At 39.6% G+C, this 20,593-nt stretch overlaps 2 protein-coding genes and 1 long non-coding RNA gene across 5 annotated transcripts; 2 read left to right on the top strand and 1 right to left on the bottom strand.

The window, feature by feature from the left end:
• Positions 1-168: 168 nt before the first annotated feature.
• LOC103983804 (BEL1-like homeodomain protein 11) lies at positions 169-6,086 on the bottom strand. 3 transcript variants are annotated; one of them, XM_065181500.1, is made up of 6 exons: positions 5,349-6,086; positions 4,406-4,669; positions 3,924-4,291; positions 1,934-2,316; positions 914-974; positions 169-811 (listed from the first exon to the last, which is right to left on the bottom strand). In XM_065181500.1, the coding sequence occupies exons 1-6, from the start codon at positions 5,377-5,379 to the stop codon at positions 701-703; spliced, it is 1,218 nt and encodes a 405-aa protein (XP_065037572.1). In that variant the 5' UTR covers positions 5,380-6,086; the 3' UTR covers positions 169-700. The 3 variants fall into 3 exon arrangements, with proteins under 3 accessions (XP_065037572.1, XP_009399363.1, XP_065037571.1); XM_009401088.3 differs by having other exon boundaries at positions 3,924-4,669; positions 5,241-6,086; XM_065181499.1 differs by having other exon boundaries at positions 3,924-4,669.
• Positions 6,087-8,819: 2,733 nt separating this feature from the next.
• On the top strand, positions 8,820-10,040 carry LOC135674897 (auxin-responsive protein IAA4-like). Its single transcript, XM_065185155.1, has 4 exons — positions 8,820-9,005; positions 9,095-9,300; positions 9,391-9,490; positions 9,569-10,040. Exons 1-4 carry the CDS (start codon positions 8,872-8,874, stop codon positions 9,633-9,635), a joined length of 507 nt encoding a protein of 168 aa, XP_065041227.1. The 5' UTR covers positions 8,820-8,871; the 3' UTR covers positions 9,636-10,040.
• A 1,758-nt stretch (positions 10,041-11,798) lies between these two features.
• LOC108952856 (uncharacterized) lies at positions 11,799-19,498 on the top strand. Its single transcript, XR_010513765.1, has 8 exons — positions 11,799-12,031; positions 12,139-12,273; positions 17,915-17,988; positions 18,136-18,238; positions 18,322-18,490; positions 18,690-18,758; positions 18,837-18,932; positions 19,225-19,498. It is a non-coding gene; the product is annotated as an uncharacterized LOC108952856 (long non-coding RNA).
• Positions 19,499-20,593: the final 1,095 nt, after the last annotated feature.

Raw genomic sequence — 20,593 nt, 5'->3', positions numbered from 1 at the left:
TAAGTCTGAGTCTTGGTTTTATAGGTAGTAAACAATCGTACCTCTCCACAATTAGATGATACCACTATTGAATTTTCATTGATACAAATGACTACCGTTATTCTTGTGATGACAGGAATTACAAATGAAGTCCAACCAATAAATATGATTAGTGCAAAGAAATGGCAGATTCAGCAATTACTATGTCAAAAATCAGAAATGTTCATATTTCACATACAGCAGTTTGCTTCAACTCTGGGGCATTAAAGCAGCCCTTTCCATACTACAGAGCACTGGCAAAGTTACATAGCAGAGGGAAGGCCAAAATCACATGATGTTGCTGGCAGGGTGAACAGTAACACCACTGCACACAGGCTGCTGTTGTTCAAAGAACAGAAACAAAAAAGCATGGCTTGAACATATTCTCCTTTGTTCTGATTCCAGTTCTTTTTCTTTCCTCCAGGACCTGATGCCCTATGCAGACTATACTTGATACGAATCAAAAAAGAGCATACTGATGCAACTTCTGTTTGATGCACCTATCAATCATAGTCAGGTATGTGTATATATACAATTCAAGGACATGTAGATTGATCATAAAAAATGATGCATCTCCCTCCCTCAGCATAAACTTACCACTACTGGTCTCCCTCACAAGAACAAAAGAGCTGGACACGCAACGAGAGCATGCACGAGGCTAGTCTCAACGTGTATCATCTATCTAAGAGGACGTGCTTAGGTTTCCAGTGTCCTCTGCAAACTCCTCCCTGTACATCTCCTCTATCATCGGCTTCCATATCCGAACTCGTGCGTTTATGAACCAGTTGGAAATCTGAACCAATAACACACCAAAATGAGAACCATCAACAAGCAGCTATTTAGCAGAGCAAATTATCCACAAGAGACTTGAGGAGGTTTGAGGTTTGGACATCACTTGGTTTCTTGTCAAGCCTGTCTTGGAAGCCAGCATGAGTTTCTCAGTGTCATCAGGATATCTGCAAGGAAAAATCAAAAACCACACACTGCACACTGTTAAGAGTTTTGGAATGCATGTTATATCAGGTGGTCCTATTTAATTAGGTAAGATAGAAAAGAAGTCCATATTACAGTAGGATTCCTTAGGAGATAACTGACAATCAATGCTAGAAGGGACATTTCTTTTCCAATGGAGGAAGTGTTCAAGCCTACTTTAGTAGTGGATCTATGCTTGGGCAGCTTAATCGATACTTCAAATACAACGATTGCCATGTCTGTATCCGATCGAACAGGAAAGCCAAGCAAAAACTCTCAACTTATCCTAGACCCTCTGCTCTCACCTATAAATAGACAGGACCTCTAGGGGCTAAGCGCATCATCTGAGTGCATCTGAGGGTATCTGAGTAGTAACTCAGCAATTGAGAGATTAAGATTTTTCTCTAAATCTTCCTCTTCCCTAATCCCCTAATCCATCAATCTAGGTAATCTTGTGAAAAGATAGGAAGAAAGGAGAAGGATCTAGTTCTCCTTGCAGATCCTTGCGATTGTAGAACAAATAAGGTTTATTCTTCTGAACAACAAGAAAGGTATCCATCGTAATATTGTTAGATCCAATTTATTTAATTTCAATCTTGACATAAAAGTTTTTCCGCAATACAGATAACATAATTATAGATTTTATGCTAACATATTAGAGTTCATACACATCGGGATCATTTCCTTTTATATATATATATATATATATCAATCTAAAACTTTTGTAATTACTAAAGACTAAATCGATTTATGTGTTAGAGAGGATTTTAGAGTTTATAGTATCTCAGGATTTTTTGTTAGAATATGAACTTTTGGAATTACTACTATTAGTCTCACATTATTTGTATGTGATGTTATTTTTCTAATAATTCAGTGCATATGATCTAAATATGAAAAATGAAAAAGAAAAAACATGGGAGCATAAGACAGTTGTAGTGCTTACGGATGAAGAAAGTTTTCGAACAGCCAAGTCCGGAGGACGGCCACAGAGTCTTCGGGCAATCCCCTGAGCGGCCTCCAAGCTTGCTGAGCTTGGATGATGGCCAGCTTCTGCAGAGCTTCTCTTTTCTGCCGCATGGTTTCGTCAGCCGGCCGCCGTTGCGGAGGATTCCGGTGGAGGCTTTGCAACTCTTCTCGGTGAGGAAGAGGCTCTCTTGAGACATGGATTTGAGTGAGGATGGCATCCCTGAGCTTAGAGAAGTGGCGGGACATGGCTTGAATTGTGAGAGCAGTGTAAGTTGCGGCAACTCCTCTGCCTGCAACAGCCTCAAACAGTGATATCACTCGGTCCATTCGATGGAAGTACTGCTGGTATCGGCTCTCAAGCTGAAACGGAAGAGAGAACACATACCACAACTTATTTCTTCAGCTGCAAAGATCTTTTTCCTTCATGTCACATTTAGCATGAAAGTTACACTAAATATGCCAACCGCAATAATTGATTCTACAACAAAATAAAGAAGTCGTAATGTCTCAACTATTTGGGATCTGTTCATATTTTTAGTTAAGTTTAAAATGTTTAAGCATTTATTTATAATTAAAAAGTAACCACAACACCATTAGCTCTCCTTAGCAAATATTGATACTCTCTTATAAGGTTTCTCCCTTATTTTAGAGCTAAAATAATTGATTTTGTTAAACTAATCTGCTACTGGTGATTTTTCCTTGAACAACAACACCAAAGTCCCAATTTTTTGGAGTTTTTTTTCCGTCATTTTTGAAATAGAAGGTGGGACATTTCTTGTTTTCTTTTCAGGGGTTACCGAGTCGGTTTGCCAGAACAAATATGAAGATATGAAAACATGAAAATGGCACAAATGCGCAAGTAGAAACACGATTTGCCAGATATGTAGACAAGTACTTATAAGGAATCCGATTTGTCATGCATGATGGATTGTTTTTCTAATTTAATTGCACAAGAAAATTGTGTCTGCAAAATAGTTTAAGCACATTTATAGGTTAGCCAAAAAATAAAAAAAATACTATGATCATTTAGAAAGTAGCATTTATATCACATTGTTCTCGAGAATGATTTTTCATGGAAAAAGGCGAAACAGACATTTTGTTGTTTGTACTGAATCAACATAGCAGTACCTTTCTAATTCATCATTTTATTTCTTACCCTTGCTTGCTACAAAGGTAATGATAAAGAACTAACATCATGATTGTGTCGAAAAAAGTATCAAGATTAATACTCACATTTTCTTTTTATGACACTACAGTTTTCTTTTCTCCGTGCAACATCAAAGACAACAAGAAGCCATAAGGTCCGAACAGTTTTCCTTTTTCCACAATTTTTGCAGTAAAATGTGGGACTTGTGCGTGTGGAAATTACAAGGTCAGTTTGCTATAGCAGATATAAAGCTAGGAAAAAATATGAAAATTGGCACATATGCGCGCAATGCAAACACACATTTCGCATTGTAGTACATGTAAGGAGTCCTATTTGCTATGTAAGATAGTGCCTTCTTTTATTTAGTTTAGGCACATTAGTAGGTTTGACAAAGAAATTAACTCATGATTATGCTAAGTTCCACCTTTCGGAATGTAGCGTTCCATTGTATATCAAACTGGCACGAGTGACTTTTGATATTCTGATAATTGTACTTGGATCGACATAGCACCTTTCTAATTCTTATTTCTATCCTTTCTTGCTACGAATGCACCTTATACATAATCACCATCATGATTTTGCCAAGAAGTATCAGGGCCAAGATTCATAGAACAAGATATGAAAGGAGGAAAGCAGGATCCATTAATAGGCCTAGTATACATGGTCGAAGACACTCGGTGTAAGCTTTATCAAGGAGGAAGACTAAATTGCAATGTACGATGCGAGATATCGATCTTTATATGCAGTTTGAGCTTCAGTTTGCAATGTAATGTGCCATTATTACTTGGGAAAAGGAAGAGGGAGTATTCAGTTGTGGTACCTCATCCAACAGGGCAACAAGCTTCACAACTCTAACTTCAACATCATGCTGCTTATCCTCCTCAGATGAGTAGTTGTTAGCTTCTTGCAAATTTCCTTCACAGTTGATGATTTCTTCCACCTGCAGAGACTTTCTACCAGCTCTGTTAGTCATTCGAGCTGACCTAATCCTTCTGAATTCTTCATCAGAACTCAGCTCGGCTGCACTTCTTACAGACACAATCTCATCAAGCAGCTCCTGAGCAGGCTTCAGATACCGAGAATGCTGGAGTACAGAAGCCATGGATGCCAGGTTTTGAGGAGTACCACAGCTTTCTCTTGGCCAATTGAGCTCCTTTAAATCTCGTCTTCCAATCTCATGTTCTTTTGCTGGTTCGCAGTCGTAAGCACCATCAGCATTGGATGATAAGCGTGAACCAAGAGTTAATGACAGGCCATGAGTCCAACCATATATGAAGTCATGCAGATCATCCTCTTTCTCACCTTGAGGATGCACCGAATGCCTCTTGGCGATCGCAGAATCTTCGGTTACTCGAACCTGAACTGGATCGGTTGGTCCGAAGAACTGCATTTCTGGTGAGTGGAGCTGATCCTGCATGCTGCTTAATTGAAGGAAATCATCTTGGTTTCTTCTGTCCAAGTGAAAAGCACAGGAATGGAAGTCCTCAAAATAGGTTGGCCGATCATCCATGTTGGTGACCGGATGTTGCCTTATAATTCTTGAAGATGATTCCTTGGCATGTTCTTCTGAGATTAAGGATTCAAACATAAGAACGGCTGGTGAAATGATGCACACACTGTGTGTTCTAGCAATATGGCATCTACTGTTAGAGCTTGCAAGATTAACACTTCTTTGTCTAATGGCATGGAGTCGATAGCAACTAAACAAAAAGTTTGTGACCGAAACAAAAGATTGTCCTTTGATTATACTTGAAAATCAACAACACTCGATCATCATCGAAGCGAGGAACATTAGTAAGAACAAATAGCCTCTGTTCTGCATACCACCCAAATCAGGCAGTTCAAAGTGAGAACTAAGCTTACATTACCTAGAAAAAAAGGGTCTGCATATATATGCACATTCAGATTTCATGCAAACGCTGCAATATCATGCAGGGTCTACCTCAATGGAATCTAACAAGCAACTACCACCATGAACATGGAATTCCCAGGTCTAGAATTGATGAACAAGGGAAGATGAGGGTTTTTCTCAGTTGACGACAGGTTGAAACATCATAGAAACTAATCAAGACTTCAAATTGAGCTGAAATCTAGCAGGAAAATTGCATACTGTAATATCTAATGCTTCTTCACTTACAGTGATGAATAGAGTGAAGATGTTGCAGAACTAGATGATGAACATCAATGAGCAATGTAACACCCTAAAACTCTTAAACCCCATCCAAGTTTCTCAATCCAACAGTACCTAGAGCATGATGCAGAAACACACATGGCATGGCTTGGGAAAGGCAATAAGAACTCCCATTACCAGCCACTCAAGCAACCCAAACAAATGGCAAGTGTTGTGCATGAGAAACCACCATACCCAGATCTCAAACATACATAGAAGAAGGAGAAGAAGATGCAACAAGGATGGCTGAGGAGAAGTCAGATAGCCTGATAGGGGTGGTCCCCCTTCCTTGAAATAAGTCCAAACAGAGTTTTAAAGCTTCAGCTTTAGTACCCTACTGTATAGTGTCATGTGAAGACTGATGGTCTCTCACTCCACAAATGATCCTTTTTCCTCTCTCTCTCTCTCTCTCTCTCTCTCTCTCTCTCTCTCCCTCTCTCCCTCTCTCCATTTCTCAGTTTCTCAGTCTTTTTGGGAGTTGTGTGCTGCAAAGAAGAGCCAGGTGAGGATTCCAAAAACATATCCAATACTCCACAAAAAAAAAAAAGAACAAAAAAAAAAGAGAGGGTAAAGTGGTGGCTCTTGAATGCTCAATGAGTAAAACAAGTACTGCCTTTCCTGGCTTCTGCTGCTCCATGAGGGCACTATCTCTCCCCACTGTGGTGTTGCAAGGATACAGGATTAGAGGTGACCCTGAAGATAGGAATGTGTGTGTTTGATTGTGATGTGGGTTTCAGTTTGCATTCACATCTGATCTTGAATTGATTTGATTGAACACCTGTTTTGCATTTGGTTTCCTATGGTAGTAGAGACTGCCACATTGCTTACCCACCCCCCACCCTTCCCCTCAAGCTTACTTCTCTCTTAGCTGGTCAGACCATAGGTGTTGATACTCTCTGTGGTTTGTTCTTTGGATATTTTGTTTCCCCCCCCAAATAAAAAATTGATTTTATTTGTTCCTTCATATTTGAAAGGAATTCTTAATTTTGATAATTAATTATTTATTTTTTTAAAAAAAATAAAAAATAATACTAATTATCTTAAGATCATGTTTTAATGATTCTAAGATGATTAATATTATTTTTTATTTTTTTAAATTGTAATAACTAATTATCAGTTTGGAAAACATATGTGATCAAGTTATTTTAGTAAAAAATTAAGCATATTTTCATTCAAGTTGAAAAAAAAGGAATACCTAATATGGGAGATGTCATTTTTATTTTTGATAAAATACCTTTTGTGGTTTTTTCATTTTTTAATGATTGTTCATGATGCTCTTGCATATGATATGATGAATTTGTCCTATTCCCACACACACACACACACTCTCTCTCTCTCTCTCTCTCTCTCTCTTGAGATGTATAATTAATAGGGTGATGGAGTGGGCAACATCAGTGGATGAGTTATGGTCTATTCACTGTAGCTACCCTTCTTTTGACAGGAGGACATCAATATATGGCTCATCTTTTAAAGCCTCTCTTAAAACCAATTAAATTCAAAAGAATGCCTTTCTTTATTCCTCAATTCTTTATACCTATATATAGTCCTTTTGTCTGTTTTATTTTTATTTTTTATAGTTGTATGGCTCAGACATCTGTCAATACAGAATAACTCATATATTCTTCCTAACAACAAGAGGACATTTATTTTCTTTATTTTATATTACCTTCTTCCTCACTCTCACTCTTTTCATGTGTCTTTTTTTTTTTTGTTGCTTATTTAATAATCTATTTGAGATTGAATAACTATTTATCTAAATTGTGACATGTACAAACACATGTTATTTATATTAAGAACAGTAGCCATATGAACCCCCTATCTAAATACAAAGAAATGTTAGATGTCCAACGATCTAACTTGAATTAAAATTTGGCACAGACAATAGAATCATTGGGAAAGAAACTTTTCAACTTTTTGGGAGACTTCTGAGGAGGAAGAAAAGAATGCAATCATCACAAAACTATGCATCATGGCAGAACAGCTTTAATGAAGAGGTTCTCCAGGAAAATGCTGTTTCTTGTTCCATTTAGATGTACTGTAGGGATTACCTGAAGCACCATTTGGAGATTTCATGGACCAGTAAACAAATACAGAGAGGACCAACAAGTATTCCATTAGATCACTACAGATATGACATCAAGAAAAATACACACATTTCAAGGATTGTGATGCATGGTCGAGCAGCTCAATCCTACATGCTCCTTGGGAGTGTGTACACCTTTCTGCTAAGAAGAAACAAAGAAGATTGATGTAAAGCACAACTCAGGATGTGCTTCCAACTCTCTGCCTTGATGCTAAGCTCTTCCCAACATCCACTTGTGCCAACAGCAATCTGTCCTTTTTCTCTGGAGTTGGTGTCCTCCCAATCTGACTAGTTTTCAGATTGCAGTTCACAGTGTTGAGTGTTAGGTGACATGACTTCATATCTTCCAAAATGGGGTGGGTGGTATTGATTCACATCTCACCATTTGGACCAGCATCCAACAACTTTCACCATCTTTGCCAAGCAGATGGGACACAGCACGGTTTGCTGGGCAGGTAGCAGGTTTTGAGGTCTTGTTGTCATGTGTGTTCTCAGTCTCCAAATGCTCCCCTGGACACGGTGATCTCCCCTCAGTGTAGGTGTATGTATGCTACTTACCAGTAGTACCTGCTCGTTCAGAGCTCAAGGAGAGCTCACTACAACCATGTTCATGAGTATGGCAACATTAAGGTGTATACAATTCACAAGGATTTGCTGTTTTGATGCTGCATCCTATCACTGCATTTAGATTGAACAAAGCCTTGCTCTTCAGGAAATGGTCAGCAGCAGTGCTTCTTGCACTGCAAGGCTTCTGGAGGAACACATGATCTTAGTTTATCTGTGATGAGATTAGTGAAAGAGTGAAGGTTAACCATCTTCCAATTCTTTGCAAAAATTGATCTCTGATGAGGTTACTATTATTGAGTTTAAGCATCTTGGATTGGTGATTCAGATTCATCAAACTAATGAGTTAATTATGTTCTTCAAACAAGTAGAGGAGTAAATGTTGGCCATGCAAGTCTGTTGATTCAAACAAGTATGTCTGTGATATCAACACTAAATAATTCAGCATCACAACTTGAAGCTAGGAAAAGAAGAGGAAAGAGAGACAAGGAGTAGAAGGCAGGCACAAGCTTGACTTTTGTCTCTCCTCATGTCCTACATAACCATCAATGAATGAGTTGATTTGAAGATGGTGTGTGGCCCGCAGACCAAACCCTAACATCTCATGTGCTCCTCCATTATGATTGGATCCAAAGTAAGGCCATGTTTGCGTTGGCTCGCCTCGATCACATGCCCACACATGGGCTGCCTGCCGTCAGATCGACGGTCGAGATCTTTCCGACGCCGTCCTTCGATGAATCCTAGCCGTCCGATCTTTGTCCCTGCATGGTCCTCGTGGGTGTCCTGCGGTGTCCAACAGACAACCCTAGCCAGTTGTCGATACCGTGATTTCCCATGCATGGAAGCCCGGAGACTGCATGCCTTCTCTCACTCTTCCTTCCATGTTGGACTACAAATCTATATCATCCCTCCTCTTCTCATCACCTGTGATCGTTGTGGAATCTAAGGGACATGGAAGCTGAGGCGAGCTACGTCAAGGACACCGAGCTAAGGCTCGGTTTGCCAGGCACCCACGCGCCGGCAGCAACGAGGGGAAGCAAACGAGCGCTGCCGGAGGACGACGAGAAGAGCCATGGCAAGAGCAAGTAAGCCTGCGAGAGCGGTTCTGCAAGAGCTGTTGGGGAAGACATGGCGGGGCGTGGCTTTTGCTGATGACTGTTTGTTGAAATGACAGGGCTCGAGTGGTGGGGTGGCCGCCGATCCAGTCGTACAGGAAGAACAGCTTCCGGGCGAGGAAGGCGGAGGCGGAAGCCGCCGGATCTTACGTGAAGGTTAGCATGGACGGGGCTCCCTACTTGAGGAAGATTGATCTTAGGGTTTACAGGGGTTACAAGGAGCTCAGGGAAGCCTTGGAGGACATGTTCGGATGCTTTTCTCTGGGTAAGGGAGCATATCCTCAGTAACATTCATGACAACCATGGATAACAACAAGCACGATGATGCAAAGAAATCTTGCATTACATCTTCCAGGAGAAGCGTCTGGGGCAGAAGGGTGCACTGGATCTGAACATGCCATGGCTTACGAAGACAAAGATGGAGACTTGATGTTGGTTGGAGATGTCCCATGGGAGTAAGTGTCTGATCTCTCTGATGGTGTTTGCTTCTCCCTCTACTGCATGAGCTGACATACATGCATCTCTTCTCGTAGGATGTTCATCTCTTCCTGCAAAAGACTCAGGATAATGAAAGGATCTGAAGCAAGAGGCTTAGGATGAAGGCAATAACAAGGCATTCAGATCTTCAAAGCATCAATGTGGAGGAAGAGGTTTTGCCTGTTCTTGTGGATTATTCCAAGTCAATGAATCTGCTGAATAAAGGGAGAAAGAAGAAGTCAGAAAAGAAAAAGAAGCAGAGGAAACAAAGCTTGGCAATGAAGAAATCTGAAAACCAACAAAATTGGTGAGAACTGCTAAAAAGATATCTCAAGCTTTGGTGTTAGAATTGCTTTGTGGTGTATAAGGGGAGATACAGAACTTGTTCTCCATGCAATTGTACAGAAATTTGCTGTAATCCATGTGCAGTGAAGAATATGGTTTCAAGTTCTTGCAAGTAGATCAAAGGCTTGCTTACAAATTCCTATTTGATGTATCATGATCTGAAAGAGAAAAAGAAACACAAAATCATGTTTGTGATGTCACCAGAAACTATCAATAGAGATTTAACTGAGCTATAAGAATATTGTATTGGAAATTAAAAAGTAGAGATTGAATGTTATCTATTATTGACTGGAAATGTTGTCTTGTACAGTGGAAAAAAAGCCACTCATTTCAATATCTCAATGATGTTAATCATCAGTGCTTCTTGTTCAAATGCAGATGAATGGCACAAGCAAACATACAATGTCTAATATTTCTATAACAAGCAACAAGACTTGACCTAATGCAGATTCAAGTTTGACTACTCCATGTATTTACCCACACAGCACCAAAATATTGTAGCCAGAAACTGGATGTTCCCAATGCAAACCTCAGGTAATAACATACTCCTAGTATAGAAAAATACTGGAAGAAACAGTGACCTCCCACATTCTTCACAACAAACAAGTCAAGTTGATCCCTGTGGCTGCATCTTGGATTGGTTCAGTTCTAATCCCCTGTTTTGTCAGCCATGTCAGGTTCTTGGAAGCAAGCAATGTTTCGTTGCTTGATAGGACATGATGCATCAGCAAGAATGCTAAAATGCTCAGTGTTCTTGTTCTTCTTCTTTATGGACTGTGAAATGATCTACCGGTTTGGAGCCCTCACGGGGATCCTGAATGTTACTGCTGCCATTGTCATCTCCCAGAGCTTTCAAGCTTGAAATAGTAACAACAACAAAAGAATGGCTCTGAGCTAACCTCTTTGTCCTCAAAATATGATAGTGTCTTCTGCCCCCGAGTCAACCCTGTGCAGTGCCCCTGTAGAAGATGCAACATATCTAATAGCAGAAGTAGCACGTAGAATAAAGCAAGGTGATCTCTCTCTCTCTCTCTCTCTCTCTCTCTGGCGCGCGCTTGCTTGCTTGCGCTTCCATCGTCTTTTTTTGGGACATGATCTTCTCCATACCATGTCAGGCAGAAAAGCTATCGACGCACACATTTGTCCCTGAGAGCGCTTGGCATTTCTTCAAACACCTTCACCTCTCTCTCTCTCTATGTATATATATATATATATATATATCATATTTAAGGCTTTGGGACCCACATTTGTCCTCGAATGAATGGGGCTAATTATATTTAAAAAAATGATATCGGAGGAAATATGTAGCTTCATTTATCCTATTAAAATGATAATTTTAACGTTCAATGATAGACGACGATACTATCGCATTGATATCGATGAAGTTGCTTAGCGAAGATGATATGATTCACCCTCATCGTGATTCCACTCGTCTTTAAGAGGAGCGTGTCACTAGTCTCATCACCACTTGTCCTACGCAACTCTACACCTGCGTTGACTCGACGAGAGATGAGAGATGATATCAGAACTGATGTGACAATGAGGGGAGCAGCATGTCGAGACTAGGATCCGCCCAATGAGTTAATAATGAGATAATCATCATCTTGACCATAGACGCCACGATCGCTATCACTATCTGCGTCAAAACGAACTTCATTATCACTTATCAATTATATCACCATCGACGTAAATATAAAGTTACATAGGATGGGTGACATGCTTCTTGTTAGGGTGGGTAACGTCGTGATAAGAGCGAATCTTATCGTCGTCGGAAGTAGCTAGACAATCACTTTGACATTACCATTCACCACCACCAAACATTAAAATTTTATTTTTATTTTTATATTTTCGCCAATAAAATTGATGTTAAATTGGTTTAGATATTTTATTTAATTTTTTAACAGGTGCTCTCTCTCTCCTTCGACATTGTAATCTTTGGCAAAAGGCTTTCCGGCCGATCGATCACCATATCCCATTGCCATGTTTTCGCCAGCGGCGCCCCTGGCGACCAAGAACCTCGGCACTCGGAGATCCACCGAGTGCTGTGCCGCGCCCGTCGCTCCCGGCAGGGGGTTTCTTCTTCTTTGATTTGATCTCGCGAAACGTTACACTTCTCGATCTCCGAAATCTGGGTAGCGTTTCACCTGGCATCTTTCTCCAACGCCCTGAACTACGTGAGTTCCTCTAAGGTTTCCAGTCTATTCGATAAATGTGCGTTTCTTTTCTGCGGATTCCGTTGGTTTCAACCCGAGATATGCTAAAGTTGCAATTTTCTCGTCAGCACTTTTTGATTCGCTGGAAGACAATCCTGACATGCCATGCGAGTTCGGCGAAGCACATAGGAAAAGAGTACGACATATGTTTCCATTTCTTGGATTCCCTTTAGCAATGTCGATTAATGAAAATTCGAATTCGGGTACGTGACGTGCTTACTGTACTGATGTTGTTCAGTTCTTTGTTTCCTACTGCTTCTTGATTGGTCTTCGCGTTGTAGTTTGTCCTCTGAACTGCCATGGCCATCTAGGTATCTTTCACGAATCAAAAGTTCTTGATTTGGGCTCATATCTTTGGATGATTAGGTCCATTGCAGCATAAACTGCAAGACAAATTGACAGCTTGGCTAGTCCTGATTCTGTCCACTGCTGATAAATGACATTTAGAGGAAACATAATATCATCCTGCTGCGGCCTGTCTAGGTTCATACCAGGTCCATCAGTATTATGAATGTCTATTTCTAAGATAATATCAATGATATTATCTTGTCGATATGGGGTTGCTTTCATGTCTCTAGTCACCTAAGTAGACAATTTCAATTGTGAATTCTTGATTCAAATTTAACAATAATACTACCTTTTTTGTACTTTATGCTTTTCAAAGTTTATATTGAACTGCATGTATATAAGTCTAAGAGACCTATATTCAAACTACAAGCAATCTGTCATTTTTCCCCTATTGGATCCTCAGAGCAACAACATGATAGATGGCTACCATTTTCTGCAATGAATGTGGTATCTATAATGGTACGTACCTGTGTATTAGTCTTTTCTCTATCCAAGGGGTTACCTATTTGTAGTTATCTAATATTTCTAATATGTTATCCAGACTGTTCATCTCTTATAATGAGTGTCACCGTTTTGCCAATTTATTACAAGTGTCTGGTTTTTCCTTCTCTATTCCCTAACTGTCAGAGAAGAAATACTTTTATATATTTTCTTACAAGTTGAAACGTAATAATGAAATTCCATTGAATAATAAATGTTTCACGTGGGTACTTTCAAAAATCTGCTAATTGTTGATTTGGTATCGTCTATTCAAAAGCTAGTTTGATGTATGAAACGATAAATATGAATTTTGAAGACCTTGTGAATTATAGGAGAAAACTCTCTATCCTTCTTTTCTTGTGCATGTGGAAGCATGATGAATTAAGCCAGCCGACCCTGATTTGATAGAGTAGATAGAATAAGGTTAACCATATGTTGAGGCACATCCATAATTATCTAAAGCAAGTCTTCATCTCTTTCATACTCTGAGTGAACTCTATGCAAATGATGACTTTTAGTACGATAAAGAGATCATAATCATGGTGTAATGCCACAATTTGCAAATGTTATATCAGTACCCCTTCCATTCTTTTTTTTCTTTTTTTCTTTTTTTTATTAGGACAATTGAGGTGGAGACCACCTCAATAAATATGTGGATCAAATACTCTGTCGGCTCCTTCATAAAAATTTGAACACAGTAAATCTTTTAGTGAAGTGTGAAATGACCTGAATAAGGCTTTAAGTACCACTTCATTATTCGCTAAGCACCTCATGTCTTCTATCTGTTCCAATCAGATCATTCACATTATGATGGTTGTGAAGCTGCAAGAACTATCTGCAAATCTAACACTCATCGGTGGCTTCTGTTTGTGATGCTTTGATGTAAAGGGGATCATGTCATCGTCACTTATTTCCTGCCTTTGTTTTCTGATTCTCTGTAGCTTTAGATGTAAAAGAAATCCCTATGTTGATACAAGATGCAGCTAAACAAAACTATTAGCTGGAATATAAGACCTATAACAAGCTTAAGTTGTATGGAATTAGGGTTCCTGTTCCACTAGGACTCATGATGGGAGCCATCTAATTAGTCTGTTAATATAGAGACCAAAGTGGTTAACAAACTAGAAAGGAGTGGATGATGATATGCAATGAAGAAACACACTAGACAAATTGCAGAGGAGGTCTTGTCTATCAACGTAAGCATCTATGGTGTACACTTGAAGTTCATTGTCATCTTATGACGTGGTTACTAGTCTTCTAAGAACATAGTGTTGAATCTCGTATTTTGATGATGAAACAACTTGATATGTGTTTATGTTTTAATCTGCGTTTTGAGTAACGCAGGATGCTTCGATCAGGATGAGACAATTAAAGCAGGAAAAATCATGTTGTGCCGGAGGAACACGTCTGAAGATTGGACGTCGGGCTGGTGGATCTGTCGACGTATCGATAGAAGGTTTCGAGCCGTGAACTCGGGCATCGGGCCAAGAAGAGCGGGTATTGTGCCAAGGATATCGGAGTTGCGGAGTCAACTGGCCGATTGGGCAATAGGCCGCAGAAGAGGACGATGCGCCGAAGAATCGGACGAAGCGTCGAGGGACCAATGACATGCCGGACAACTTGGTTAATTGCTTAGGATTAATTGTCTCGATCGAAGTTTTGTTTAAGTGTGCAGGATTAACTACGATGGAAGTAAGACATGCAACAGGAGTTGCGCCGGAGTCAGGACTATGATCACGTTGGGAGTTCGAGAGCTCGATGGAAGTTCGGACGGTCATCGGAGGTTCTGCGGGAACATATCCGAGAAGTCCAGGAGCTTGCCAAAAGAAGCTCGTCGGAACTCGCCAAGTGGATCGTCGCAAGTCCAGGAGTTTGCCGGAAGTCCGCAGGAGCATCACCGAGGGTTCATCGGATGATCGTCGAAAGTTCACCGGAAGCTTGCTGGAAGAAGCGGTTGACGCATCGGAGCAAGCTGTCCATCGAATTGTCGTAGTTAGCACGTTGATTAAGTTAGAAATGGGAGGTGATCCCACTAACTTAATCTTGGGGCAATTGGGCCCTCGAAAGACCCAATTGGGGCCGAATGGATCAGCCCATTCGGACCCAGATGACTTGGCCAGAGGTGGCACCACCTGGGTCGGCGGTGGCACCGCCCAGGGCTCGGTCTCCGAGTTCTGGCTGGGCGGTGCAACCGCCCCTGACAGGCGGTGGAATCGCTTGAGCTCAGTCTCCGAGCTCTGCCAAGTGGTGCAACCGCCCCTGACAAGCGGTGGCACCGCCCAGGAGCTCAGTCTCCGAGCTCTGACAGCGGTGCAACCGCCAGACCCCGGAATTCCGGGAATTGACAGTTTTGAGCTCCAAATTCGAACTGGTTTGGGGCCTATAAATACCCCACTCTTTCAGCAATGAAAGAGCAACTAAAACCACCGAAATCTTAATCTTACTCTGTGATTTTTAGAGCTCTAAAGTGTTGTATGAGTTAAAAGTTCTTCTCCTTCTCTTCTTCCAAGTTCAGATCTTTCAAGAGAGGAGAGAAAAGTTTGTAAGGGTTGTCTCCTAAGCCCGTCAAAAGGAGTGAATCTGTAAAAAGGTGGTTGGCCTTCGCCTATTGAAGGAAGGCCTCTAGTGGACGTCGGCAACCTCATCGGTGGAGGAAGCTAGAAGTGGATGTAGTTCAAGACTGACCGAACCACTCTAAATCGCGCTGCTCTCTGGTTTGCATTTACTTTGAGTTCATTATCTTTACTGCAAACCTCCTTCATAGCCTACTGTGTTCTTGCTTTTACGTCTGAGTTTTCAAGCTCAATACTTTTCGAATCGTGTTTAGACGTAAATCGGTTTTCTCGCAAATCACTCTAAATCGAGCTGTTCTCTGGTTTGCATTTACTTTGAGCTCATTATCCTTACTGCAAACCTTCTTCATAGCTTACTGTCTTCTGCGCTTTTACATTTGCGTTTCCAAGCTCAATACTTTCCGAATCGTGTTTAGACGTAAATCGATTTTCTCGTACGAACATCGTATTTCAGTTTGCGCTTACATTCTGATTTCTATCACAATAGCAAACTGCCTTATCAGATTCATTTTTAACTGTCTCTTGCCTAATCACAAGTTAAAGTGATTTACGAATCGAAGTTTCTGCTGAAATCAGCTTTGTCGTACGAACTCAGTTTTAAAACGCAGAAAGTTTTCCGCTGCACTAATTCACCCCCCCCCCCCCCCCCCTCTTAGTGCTCTTGATCCTAACACATAGCTATTATCATAAATTGTTCATATCTTGATAATGAAATTAGTGCAGGAAAAGTGATGTGTTGTAGGATATTTTTCTGTTTTTCAGATACATTGTCATCATCATAGTTCTGGTGACAATTTTGGATGTATTTAAAATCCCACTTTGAGTTATATTCATCTTTAGTTGTTATTTCATGTAAGGATTAGATGTTGTTATAATCAATGTCTTCAATTTCAAATAATACTGCCTGTACCGGGCGGTACGTACTGGTCCGCCAACATATCGATACACGAACCGCCCGCTACCAGGCGGTACCGTCGATTGGGTTATTTTCGCCCTGTTATCATTTTAAATCGGCAGTGACCGAGGAAGAAGAAAGAAGAGGGGTGACCGAGGGAGAAGAAAGAAAAAGGAGAAGAAAAAAAGTACCTACGCCGCTCTCCCTCCTCGTCTGTCGGCGACCTCTCATCCGCACGGGGAGAAGAATCTCAGCGTCGCGAGGAGAAGAGGTGATGTCACGACGAAAATGATATATATGTATATATATATATATATATACATATATATACATACATATATATATATAGGCGATGTCGCCTCGGCGACGTCGCCCTGCGTGGGGAGAAGAGTTCGACGACGTCGTCGAAAAAGATTTTTTTTTTACTTTATATATATACATACATATATATATATACATACATATATATATATATATACATACATATATACATACATATATACATATATACATATATATATACATACATATATATATACATACATATATATATATATATATATATATACTGAGTGGTATATCGAAATATACCGCTTGGTATACAGTATCGTACCGTAGCGAGCAAATCTCGAAACTCCAGTACCGTACGAAATTTCAATCCTTGATTAGAATTAGTGTTCTACCATGACTTGAGTTTTGATAAAATGTTCTTTTTTTTTTTTAGGTTTATAGATTGGTTAGAATACGGGTTTCAAGAGTTTATACATAAAAGGTCATCTAATGGACTCATTCGGACAAAACAAAGTTAATTAGTTAAACCACAAAGCCATTGTGCTTCTCTCCTTCTTTAAATTCTATTCTTTTTCTTTCATTGTTCTCTCATTCTCTATAATTTAGTGCTCCAGTACTTATGGTTGGAGATTAGCCAACTCATAACTTCTTTTTTTCCCTTTTGTGTTCTTATTGTTTTCCCTTAAAAGCTACCATTATTGGAGTTTTCTCTGTATCAGATCAAACCTCTACTGGTTAGAACTTAACGTTCTGCTTGGCCTTCTACTCGCTGTTTCATGCTTACTTGATAGAGACATGTAGCTTATGTAGAAAATCATAGTTCAAGTCATGGAAAATCTTTCTCTTGTAGGGATAGGACTGCATATGTTGATCCTTCTCAAATCTGCATTGGTGAGAGGCTGTGTGATGTCCTACCTAAGATGAGACAAACAACAAAGTAAAATCCAAACTAAGCAACAATATGGTCCCCAAATGTCTGACCTTTTGTTATTATTATTGGCAAAAGGTTTGGACATTTGAAGTGGTTATGTGAATGATCCACAACCATCATTGGCAAGGAAAGTTTGTTATGAAAAAGCGACTTTGCATTTCTTGATGACTTATCTAGACAAGCGTTTTATTATTTCTCATATGATGTGTTTCATCTTTTGTCACAGAAATAAAACAATTCTATACTGAATTCTATTGATTTTTAATATACTCCTGTTTTGAATTATTATCTTTTTTTCTTAATGCTTTTGGTTTGTGATATTTCAGGTGGCAAAGATTATAGACATTGCCCCTATATGTATTATGTAGCTACTTGTTGTTTTATGATCAATTGGACAAAGGTACAGAAGTTCATTATATTTTCTAAACATCCTGTCCTGTTTCAAATTGCTTGATATTGTAATCCATAATTGTTTTTCAGCAATCATATTTCACTTTCATTTTCTTTTACATGCTTCCTGCATGTAGTCACATTATTTGTGGTTCAGGCTGGTACCAGCTTTTGGTTTGTGGAACAACACCATGGATGATACATGGATATGGTGAAATCAGAGATGTGTTTCTAAAGCACTTTGGGAGAAAAGTGCTATGGTTAGTGTTTATAGTTGTACATTTCATGCACATAGACGATATATCATTCAAAGGTTTGAACCAGCTGTTTATCAAATCTGCAGAAGTGACAGAGGACGGAATATTCTTGGTTGGCGAATGGATTGCATGGTACAGATTCCATCATCAGAAGATTTTTGTATTTGAACTCTGCTGTTGTTCAAGACACTCCTGATTTGCTTCCTGACACAACAATTTAAGTTATCCTTTTTACTTATAAGTTTTTGCACTCAGGTATCTTTTGATCTATCATATGAAATTCTCTTTTCCACCCTTTTGGATTAACTTTCTGTGACAACAAACCACAACAACCTGCATAGGGTTAAGATTCAATCCCAGTGGTTTATATACTTGTATGCTATTGTTTGGTGATCAAGTGAATGAATTTTACAGGCATTGTCTTATACATATAGTTCCTTTCATGTTTCTCCAGGAAGGTGTCTCACCAAAGTTGAGTTGTTAAAGATTGTTGAGATATGTTGAGAAGGTATATAAATTGCCAGTAAGTGGTCAGGAATGATGAAATTAAACCTTTCCTAATCTCTGTACTTGTTTGATGCTTACTTTCATTGTTACGCAGGACAGAATTAAAATTGTGCCCAGATAAGTAGAGGAGCAGCTGGAGGGAACAACACATTGCTTGGGGAACCCAAACCTCCCTTGTACAGGGATCCAGGTACCTGCTGAATTCTTCTAAAACTATATCATGAATAACAGCAGCTATTCCTAGCTTGGCTGAGAGGATACTGTCTGAACGAGTTATTTCCATTGTTTCAAATTAATTCTCATTTCATTTCTTGGTTCTTTTATGTAATTATTCTGTTTCCAGTAAAACTATGGCTGTCACTAGTGAACAACCTTCATGATATGAAGCAAAATTTGGACCAACAACTTCTATTGCACTTCTTGTCTTCTAATAAGCTTTTTCCTATTAGTCAACTTAATTCTCTTTTTTTTTTTTTTCTCAGATTGGGACCGTATCTTTTGCGGACATTCTTCACAGGAATAAGTATGATATTGTTCTTATGGGAAAAAATTCTGTATAACCTAAACTGCATCAGCTAGCTTGCTAATGCTTTGTTAACACCTTCTGTTTGTTCAATATCTCGCATTAACATTTTGGTATTGCAAAACAATTATATTTATGTCTTCACACTGATTATTAAAGTTTGTGATAATAATCGAGAATTTATGGTTGGCCATCCCTCTGACTTGTGAATTAATGAACAGAATTTTCCAGGAGTAACTCATTTTCCTCGAAACTAGGTTTCTATATGATCTCGAAACATTGCTTACCAACAATTGATCTCTTTCAGGAAGTTGCCAGTTCTGCTGTCAATCTTGATTTGTTTGAATGTTACTGTACTTGAATTCATGTTTCTAAACAAAAATTAGTTAGAAAAAAGCAATGCTCTATATCATGTTATCAATGAATTTTCCATGGTAGCCGATTGGTGAACATCGGAGTAATAATTGTAGGTGGTGTTGTCTGCCATCACAATTTAACTAGAGATGTTGTCTTAGACAGAAATCAATGGTCGAAAACGAGACTTTGTTTGTGATGTCCCGTTGTTCTCTTGCAACAGTAATAGCTGGTTATTGATTAACATTCGAGTAATAGTTGTAGGCAATTGTTTGTCATCGGCAATGAGTAACTCGAGATATTGCCTTATACAGAGCTCAATAGTCGAAAATGAGGCCGTCTATGAGATCGGTCGGTCGCGGCTGATTCTTGAACATTTCGAGTAATGATTATAGGTGGTTGTTAGTTATCACAATATTTAACTAGAGATCTTGCTTGACTTATATAGAGCTTAACAATAGATAAAGATCCATGTAGCTATCCTCAAATGATCATGATATTATGATTTTATTAGTGGCGCGATGATCGTCAGTCAGTCGTCACAATAACCATATGAGCCTGCAGCAATGAAGAGGGGATAGTATTCCATTCCATATGGTACTACAGTTGCCAATGGAATACACTAACCCAGTGGGACAAGTGAACACAGTTCTGAACACTGAGATCTCACGGCAGAAGTCGGCACTTTTTGGCACACACATGTCCACTAGTTTGTGTCATGTGCTTGTGGGGGACCTGAAGCAGGAGAAGTAACACAGAGCAAGTGGCAGGACTGTGACATGGCTGGCTGTGCTCAGCTCAAACAAAGGAAATGAATCAAAGAGGAGTGGGCAGACAAAAGATATTGACAATGGTCTCTGCCTTCTCTAATGGCTTGAGAGCAACAACCAAAAAAAAGTACAGGCCACTACCAGGGATACCCCCACCACAAAAAGCAGAATGAGTGCATGATCAGCCACCCTTTGACTTATCTG

This window comes from Musa acuminata, chromosome BXJ1-5 (genome assembly GCF_036884655.1).
Source record: "Musa acuminata AAA Group cultivar baxijiao chromosome BXJ1-5, Cavendish_Baxijiao_AAA, whole genome shotgun sequence".
Taxonomy (NCBI): Eukaryota; Viridiplantae; Streptophyta; class Magnoliopsida; order Zingiberales; family Musaceae; genus Musa; species Musa acuminata.
This window is presented reverse-complemented; position numbering and strand designations above follow the sequence as displayed.